This window comes from Gracilinanus agilis, chromosome 5, assembly GCF_016433145.1.
Source record: "Gracilinanus agilis isolate LMUSP501 chromosome 5, AgileGrace, whole genome shotgun sequence".
In the NCBI taxonomy this organism is placed as follows: Eukaryota; Metazoa; Chordata; class Mammalia; order Didelphimorphia; family Didelphidae; genus Gracilinanus; species Gracilinanus agilis.
The window spans coordinates 210811349-210820946 of record NC_058134.1 but is presented as its reverse complement, the minus strand read 5'-3'; the positions used below and the strand labels follow the sequence as shown (position 1 = coordinate 210820946).

The following is a 9598-nucleotide window of genomic DNA, read 5'->3' as shown; positions in this document are numbered from 1 at the left end:
GAGAGAGAGAGAGAGAGAGAGAGAGAGAGAGAGAGAGAGAGAGAGAGAGAGAGAGAGAAAATAGCACAAGCAAGATATATCGGTGTTTATGCATCTGCAAAATGAGTGGATTGAATTGGATTGTGACTAAGGTTCCTTCTAGCTTAAAATCCTATGGTCCCCTGATTCTATTGTAATAATAACAAACCACTACTGAGAACAAAGGCTGAAACATTACATTCTTTCCTTGCTCTTCTCATCACTGGGACTTGTGGTCAGTGTGGAGAGAAGCTGTTGGCTAATGAGTGAGGTCAGGCTCTTTTTCTCATAATCTTCACCTCTATCTCAAAAGTCACTAGCTTAGGTTTGGCCAATCTAGTTAGTCTTCTTAAAAAGGAAGAGTCAAAAGGAATTCAATGAACAATGTAAATTAGACATTATTTCCTAAAAATAAAATAAAGGCTATTTAGAGGATGGTCTCACCAGCTCACATTGATTTTAAGATTTTTAAAACGATTCAGTACATAATTACTGTTACTCATTAACAGAAACTTAAAACATGCTAAACAAGCATTAAGACTTCCTACTATTAAAATCTGCTGAGAGAATGAAACTTAAACATTGGAAAATGAAACTTTTTTTTTTCAGGAGAGTTCTTAGGTGTATTCCCAACTATCAGATAATCACAATAGAACTAACCCTTGCAGCTGCTGAATTTGCTTTTTTTTTTTTTTTAACCCTGGAGAAAAGGAAAGGAAAGAACAAGAAGGGGAAGAAGAGGATAGGAATTATGTATTTTGGTAAAAACAAAAAACAAAAAATCAACAGACTAATATAAATAATACCATCTATAAAATAGTAGCATGGATAACTTCAACTCCATTTATTTAATTTTGTGGTATTTATATTTAGGGGGTTTTACTACACAGTAGAATTTAAAAATTCACGTTTGTCAAACTTTCTTGATATTAAGGTGGAAGGGCATGGAGACAAAAGCTTTGTTTTAATCCCAGCTCTGCTGCTTAATAATTGTGTGACTCTGGGCAAGTCACTTAACTTCGCTGATTCTCAGTTTCCATATAAAATGAAAAGAGCTATAAGGTCTCTTCTCCCCTCGCAGTGTCTTTGAGCAACCTACTCAGCCACAAGGCATATCAATGGATTTCTAAGAAATGGCAAACACAAGAACATATGGCCAATATGTTGTTTAGTTTTGCTGAACTTTTCTCTTTTTTTCATAATCTTTGCAGTAAGGAATGGCTTGTGATGTAAGAGAGAGTTTCGCTGTTGTTTTTTAACCTTTGCCTTCTATCTTGGTATCAATTCAAGACAGAAGAGGAGCAAGAGCTTGGCAATCAGGGTAAAGTGAGTTGCCCAAGATTACACAGGTAGGAAGTATCTGAAGCTGCATTTGAACCTAGGACCTCCTGACTCCAAAGCCTAGTTCTCTATCCACTGTGATATCTAGTTACCCCTGTACAAGAGAGTTAAAGGATATACCTGAACATTAATGTGATATTGATACCAAAGGTATTCAAAAAAAGACAGATAAGAAATACTAGCCCTCTTCCAGATCACACAAGGCATTTGGTTATATCATCCCTCTTCAGGGTAAAGGTCTCAAATTGGAACTAAATAAAATTCCTCTTGTCAGCCCTAATCTGCCCCTCCCAGCACTGTTGCCATTACCGAATTTGAAAAAAATCCAAGTCTGAAAAATTACCACAAACTAAAGTGTCATCAAACCACTTCCTACACACTTGTGGCTGGTGAGAAAGAGCGCCAAGCATGATTTCCTGGCTGATTGTTACTAATAATTAAAGAGAGTGAATACCACTAGTCAGAAGGATTGGATGGACCTCAGCAACGTGGCTTATTAATTGATGACTCTTCTTCTCAGAGTTCTATTTGATTTTCCCCCAAAACAGGTCTTTAACTTACTCCCCTGGACTGAGAGCAGTGAGGAGGTGAGGGGACAACCACTAAGAGATGTGCTGAGAAAGAGGAACTTTCATTTTTCATCGGCTCCAGGTGGGCAAACGCAGGGGCCCAGGAGATGGCATGGAACGTCCTTCTGATGTGGGGAATATTCACCTCATTCACAGTAGCAGATGATGTAAGAGGTAAGGGAACAGAGCATATTTTTAAAACTTCAAAATCTGTTTTATAGTTCTATCCCACCATGAAACCCCTTTCCTCTTTTAAGAGCAAGTACAACTTGCTCTTAACTCTAAGAATGGCAGGTTCAGTGCAGGTAGTTAAGAGCCCAAGGTTTTATTGCTGATGCCACTGACGCTTCACTATGTTCTTCATTGGTCCTATCTATAAATGCCTATATTGGGTTCTTGGACTTTTCTGTTCAAATTCTTAAATACTTTTTAAAGAAAATCAAAGGTGTTCGGGCAGCTGGGTGACTCTGTGCATTCAGAGCCAGGCTCAGAGACAGGAGGTCCTGGGTTCAAATCTAGCCTCAGACACTTCCTAGCTGTGTGACCCTAGGCAAGTCCCTTAACCCCCATTGCCTAGTCCTTACTGCTCTTCTGCCTTAGAATCAATGCACAGTATTAATTCTAAGACAGAAGGTAAGGGTTTAGAAAAAATCAATAGTGTAATATCATTGTTAGGATGATATTGGTCAATATATCAAGACATTCTCTTTTCTTAGTCAGTGCCTGTTAGATGTCTACTTTATGCTCCTGTCTATATTATGAAATAGTCAGAAAAGGTACCTGATTTCTGGTCTGATATTTCTGAGAGGCAATTTTGATCAAAGTAGAGAGCTGATTTAAATGTCTCAATTTCAGCTATAAAATTCTTGCCAGGTGGATTTTGTCCCCACGATGCATTTAAATCAATAGAATTTATATTTGCTGATGTGATTTAAAATGGTTTCTCAAGGATTTTGATAGAGATGAAAAGATAAAATAAAGGATCATTCTTTCTCCCCAATACCTTTCTGTTGCTTCCTTGGGCTCTTAATGCCTTTTCCCCATTCCCAATCAAAAAATACTAGATATAAGATCCTATATTAATCCATTAAATTAATATTCTTTTTTTTAAGAAATGTAACCATTTGGGTGCAGAAAAGAGAAATAATAAAGTCAAACACACCTACATACTTAGTGTTTTATGAGGATGGATGGAGAACTCAGGAAAGAAAAGAAGAATAACTTAGTAGTTAGGTGTGAGTGCCCGCAAGATAATCTATCTTGGGCTACATTCTAAGCCAAATTAGTCATTTAAACAGTTGTTATAATGACTTACTGATAGTACAAAGAATTAAAATTGGGATAATTTTAGGATGGAACCCATGTCCTGCCTACACTGCTAAATAATACGATCCTAAGGATACATGCTAAATATCCCAAAATGACAAATTATTCCAGGGAGACTTATTTCTGAGGAGTTCAGATCTTTACTGGACAATGACAACATCCAACAAAGGACTTAAAATGATTCCAGGTGTTAGTGGAGGGGAGGGGAGCTTATACTTAAAATGGGCTACATTTTGTCTCTCTGTGGTCAATATACTGAGAAAAAAAAGTAATGAACAGAATGTCTTATCTCAAACTTTCTCCATCAAAGAGAACTCAGATTTGAAATACAAGTTATTATGATTAACAATGGACAGTTTGACAATCAAATCAAACAGTCCAACAACAGACACTGTTTCTCACTAATATGCAACATCATTTATCAATTTGTAATTTCCAAAGCTGCTGTGTAAAATTGTGTCAAGTGGGGATTCAGTAAACGTGGGTGGTTTCAAAGTCTTTAAATTACTGGTTCCTGGGATGTGGTTGAAAGAGAAGTTCTCCTACCGTTGTCACCACAGCACATTATTAGAAGCTTCTTTCTCAGAATTGTGGAAATACTGAAAGGTCATCAATCTCTTGAGCATTTGTCTTTATTCTAGGAATTCTCTGATCAAATATTGATTTCTAGACAAGAGTGGAAATATTTGAAGATAACATTTTTGGATAATTATTCCTTCTTGTAAAATCTCCAACCCACAATGGAATTTCCCATTTGTATATTTGTCATGAAGACAAAGTAACTTACTGTTTGCATTAAAAGTCTCTCATGCCCTCCAAACTTCAAAGGACATTGTTGACACTTGTTCATCCTTTATAATGCCCCCGAAAAGTATAAAGGATAGGAATAAGGACTGGTCCAGTTATTCCAATGATATAGAGAACTTTTGGGTACTGAAACTCTTTCTATCAATGCAGTTCAACACTTTTGCTGCTATTATAACTATATAACTATATATATATATATATATATATATATATATACACATATATATATAGTGTGTTGCCAAGTAACATTGAGAAATTAAGTGCCCAGAGTTAATAGTCAGAATGTGTCAGAATCAAGACTTGAATTAAGGTCTTCTGACTCTGAAGCAAGCTCTGCTCCCTCTATACAAAATATTATACCACAAAGAAAGTTTAACTCAAACTAACAATAAATAGAAGAGACCATGGAGTATAAATGCACTTTAAGAAAACTTTAGTGGAAATGAATTGTAGGTATATATTAATAAGATGGCTTGATTAGATCATTTTCCTAATATTAGTCAATTCTCATACATATATGACACCATAAGCTAAGAATCATCTGGGGGAAATGTTTGGCTTTAAAATGCAACTTAAATATGCATTTTTTCCTCCTCTTAGAAAAAGTATTTGTTGAATGTCAATCACAGACTTTAGTTTAACCACAGGCTAAGCCCTTTATAAAGCAATGAAGAGGGGTAATCCCCCTACAAAAGGTTCCCAAGAACACCTGGCCTGAGAAATGCCATATACACTGAAGGTGAAACAGATCAGTTCTTTCAGTCCTATCTTAGTCTTCCCTTGCCCCATTTGAGGTTTTCTTGGCATTTCCTTCTTCAACTCATTTAAGGATGAGGAAATCAAGGCAAACAGGACTAAGTGACTTGCCCAGGGTCACATAGCTAGTAAGTGTCTGAGGTCACATTTGAACTCAGAACTTCCTAACTCCATGCCTAGTGCTCTATCTGCTATGCCATCTAGTTGAGTAAAATAGATACCACCTCCTTTAACATGGCATAGTTTAAAATAGCCATTATTTTATGTACCTTTACATATTGGGAAATTAAGGAAGCAGAATGGAAAATTGAAACTTCTAATGATTCAACAATAACAAATGCTAAAATTGAAGCCTGAGGTTATACTTACACTCAAGTAAACCTTGTTTGCCCACTTACTTTCCATAGCTAAAGGCAATCGGGTGGCACAATAGATAAAGCACTGGGTCTGGAGTCAGGTAGACCTGAATTCAAATTTGACCTCAGACACTTACTAGTTGTGTCTCTCTAGGCAAGTCACTTAACCTCTGTCTGCCTCTGTTTTCTCAACTGTACAATGGGAATGATAATTCTACCTACCTCTTGGGATTGTTGTCAGAATAAGATAATAGTTTTAAAGTGCTTAGCACATTGTCTGGCACATAATAGGGATTTCATAACTATTTGTTCCTCACTCTCTTCCTCAAGGTTATCTTAAGCATCATGGTTCCTAAGTCAAATCTATATCTTCCATATATATTTCTGTAAGATTTGCTCACAGATCTAAGCACTTAACATACTTCCCGTTCTTCTTCTTCTACTTCTTCCAACAGCCTTGAAACCAAGCCAAACCTTCCTTAGCAGTACAGGAAAATGATTTATTTCCAAATCTGATATATTTCTAAGTGAAGGTTTCCAATATGAGAATATGCAAGACTAAATCTAGGTTCTTTGAGCTATCAAAGGCTTAGACATTAGAACGTTCTTTACCCTTAAAAGTTGCTATATCATGCTCTTGTATGATTATAAGTACTCCCATAAAAAGAACTGTTTTAAGAGGTATGGAAAAAACAATCCTGGCTTTCCTCCCCTTCTTTTCTGAAGGAGTATTTGCATTGGAATGGTATCAAAGACCTCCCCTAGCTCTATCCCAGGCTGTATCAATTGTGAGAAAGCTGTTGCTTTTAGAGATAAAGACTTCATTTTAGGAAAGAATGTTCCCAAAGATAATATGTTTATTCCCAGTCACTGGGAATGTTATAGCAAATATTGTCTAACAACTGATTAAGCCTGTTATCAAGGTCATTCATATGTCGTATACCTTGTACTCAAAGACCTCTAATAATCTGGCCCTTCTTTCTCTTCACTACCCAAGATTTGCTAAAAGGTGATTCATGGTATTCACGGTTCACAGAAAGTATCCTGCACATAACAACAAATATGAGGAAGGGAGAGAGAAACACAGGAAAACCCAGGCAGTGAAGCCTTCTCCTCTTTTTCTTTTTTTCCTGGACTTCTGGCTTACAACAACATCCTAAAGGAAATTTATGGTTCCCAATTATGAATCTCTGTCTTCACTTTTACTTCACCTGTTTATTACCTACCATCATATTTTGATAGCCTCTAACTCATAAATTATTTAGCTACTTCCCCCACACAGTGTTGTCCTCCAAAATAGGAAATGGATGTTATACATTATTCCAGACTGCTTTAGTTCCCATTTTCTATTGCACAAATAACCACCAACTTATCAGTATATCAGTATATCAGTAATATATTCTATATAACACTAAAATAAGTAGTGGTAAAGGAATGAACAGAAATCCAAGATTGAAAGGGAAATTGCTATAGACCAGGGGTTGGCAACCTTTTTGGCCGTGAGAACCATAAATGCCACATTTTTTAAAATGTCATTTTGTGAGAGCCGTACAGTGCTCACAGTGTGAGCTCCTGTAACAGTGCCTGAAAAAAAATGGACTTTATGGCTCCCGCAGAAAGAGCCATATCTGGCCCTCAAAAGAGCCAGATATGGCTCGAGATCCATACGTTGCTGACCCCTGCTATAGATGCACACTTATTGGGCTCAGCAGTTTTCTGCCCCAGGACCTGAGGTTTTCCTGTGTTAACACCATCTGTTTACAAAAAAGTAAAGCAAAAACTATGGAAAGGTAGAGAAATTAATGGTAGCTGTCTTCTTCTCTCCCCGTCCACCCCCCACTCGCCTCACCCACCCAGAGCAAGGAATAAGAATTTGTCTTTGCTGTAAGGACAGCAAGTCATCTTACTCAACCTGTTCTGCTAGATTCAATGTTCACATTCTCACACTACCTTCAGGTACATTGTTAATGCAGGGATCACTGTTGCAATAGAATCACCCACTCCTTTCAGAATCTTTGAACTCTGGAGAGAGCAGAAAAACAGAAATCTAATGTGAAATGTTTGAATCTGCAAAAGTCTAAAGGGCCTCCAAAGAGAGGTGACTCAATTTTCCCTCTGCTGAATTATGGCATCTTCCTTCTTTCACTTGAAATGTTTTGAGAACCGTGACAAATAACCCTAAGTTCATGACTTTAGTATCCCTCTAGGAAGTCAATCCTCCACATTCAGTTTTTTCTAGTTTTGAAGCAAATAGAATAATTCTCTTTTGGAGGAGAAGGAGGATAGTCTCGTGATCTTTTGGTGATACTAAAGCACACTGGCTCAGAAATCTCTAAACACTTTGTTAAGTTATATGTATGGGTATGGTTTGGGTAAGGCATTATAATTTTTTGTAATATTAATTTTTTATTCAATTTAAAAGAGATTTTGAAATCTCTTTCTCCCTCCAAAATTACCTCCTCCACCAACTTTATGCCCAACCTGCCAGTAATTTCCACTTTTAGACCCCTAGGTGCCTGATGGTTTCTGGAGACTTTGCCTTTCAACTAGAGTTGAATATATTTCATATTCAAATACATTTTACTTTGAAAGGTGGGCTGCCAAACTAACAAACACATTACTGTTATTAATCTATTATCACCCATCAATACCTAGCAGGGAAAAAAAGTCCCTTAGAGAAATGGGTTGCAGAACAGGTAAGCCTTGAGAGAGATAAAGAGGAGGTAGGAAAAAATCTGTCATTACCTCCTTTTCTCTTCGAATAAGTTGCTTCATTGGGGGAACCCGTACAGTCAGAGAATATCAAGAAGACACTGAGTGCCTAGATAGTAGGGCACTGAAAATAGAGAAGAGGGATTAAGAGATGGTCAAAGACAAATGTTATCTTAGGACAAATTCTGTCCCTCAATATCTGGCAGAAAACAAAGTCAATACTTTGGTGCTGAACCAGTATCAGCCCATCTTGGGGGAACACAGATCAAATTTGATTATAGAAAACCCAAGAAACTTGTTCGTACTCTTTCAGTAAGCTGTAGGTAAGCTATTATTTAATCATTTAATATTCTTTAATTATTTGATTATTATTTAATATTTATTTAATGTGTGTATTTATTTAATAAATTATTTAATATGTATATAGTGAGATTAGAGCCTTCAGAGTCTAGAATACAATTACTAATAATATTCTCTCTATGGGTACATAGGCAAGCCTGTGGCCGATTATGTTAGTTGTTTGGAACACGGTGCTAATGAGGTCAAAGCCATGGGTTTAATCCATAATCACAGATTCTACTCCTATCTATGATCGGCTGTGCACCATTGTTCAATAAAGGAGACTAGGAAAGATAGCATGGATTTATTCATTCAAAAAAATATTTATTAAACACATGCTAATTGTGCTAGGTATCTATGACTCACTGAAAATTCTTTATCACTCTTGGAAAAACAATTCAAAGTTCACATGCCTATCCTGAATCAGTATATTAAAGACAGCTTTTTAGTAAGGATGACTGTAATCATGCTAGTGGCCTTCCACTTTCACATTTGCCTCCAATACCTGATGATACCTGATGGGAGTGACAGTATAGCGTGTGGTTACTGAAGAAGAACCTTCCATGTATATGAAGTGAACCAGGAACCAGGTATATGAGACACCAAGCAATTTCAGTCTCTCATTTCTCTTGGTATGATTGTGTTGCCAATCCAGACCTCACACCTCTTTGTGGAGATAGGATCCACTTTTGCATCCTCAGCACCTAGCATGGTGCCCAGAACATAATAGGAACTTAATAAGTGTTTATTGACAGATTGACTTTGATATCTATTTAGATGATGAATTAAAGAGGTAAAGAACCTAGAAGGCAGGAGTCTAATTATGAAGTTGTTGCAATAGTCTGATAAGAGGTGATTAGGACTAAACTAAGATAGTAGCTATGTGAGTGAAAAGGAGACAGATGCAAGGAATATTGTGAAGATAGAATGGATGAGATTGTTGAATACGTATACATATATGTGTATGCATATGTATATGTGGGGTAAGAGAGAAGGAAAATATTTTGAACCTGGATGACAGGCAGTGTGGTACTAGCCTCAAGAGTAGTAGGGGAATTTGGAGGAGAGATGGGCTTCAGTGAAGAGGGTGAGGAAAATGTGTTTTATTTTGGAAAAGCTGAATTTGAGATATCTTTTTCTTGCTGGAGATAATCAACAGGCAGCTGGTAATGCAGGTTATAACATAATAGCATTATATTATATCATAGAGAGAGAGAGAGAGAGAGTTATTTACACTGATGAGACACTTTGATCTAAAGATCAGTGAAAATAAAATAGACCAAGTAGAGCAGAATAGGATGAGCTTTTTCCAAGAAAGAAAGAAAGAAAGAAAGAAAGAAAGAAAGAAAGAAAGAAAGAAAGAAAGAAAGAAAG

At 36.7% G+C, this 9598-nt stretch overlaps 1 protein-coding gene across 1 annotated transcript in view; it reads left to right on the top strand.

Moving 5' to 3' along the window:
• The first annotated feature begins 2035 nt into the window (after nucleotides 1–2035).
• Nucleotides 2036–9598, top strand: part of IL2RA (interleukin 2 receptor subunit alpha) — a 50794-nt gene continuing 43231 nt past the window's right edge. The window contains 1 exon segment of the mRNA XM_044679409.1: nucleotides 2036–2102. Coding sequence (XP_044535344.1) covers nucleotides 2036–2102 — 67 coding nt within the window.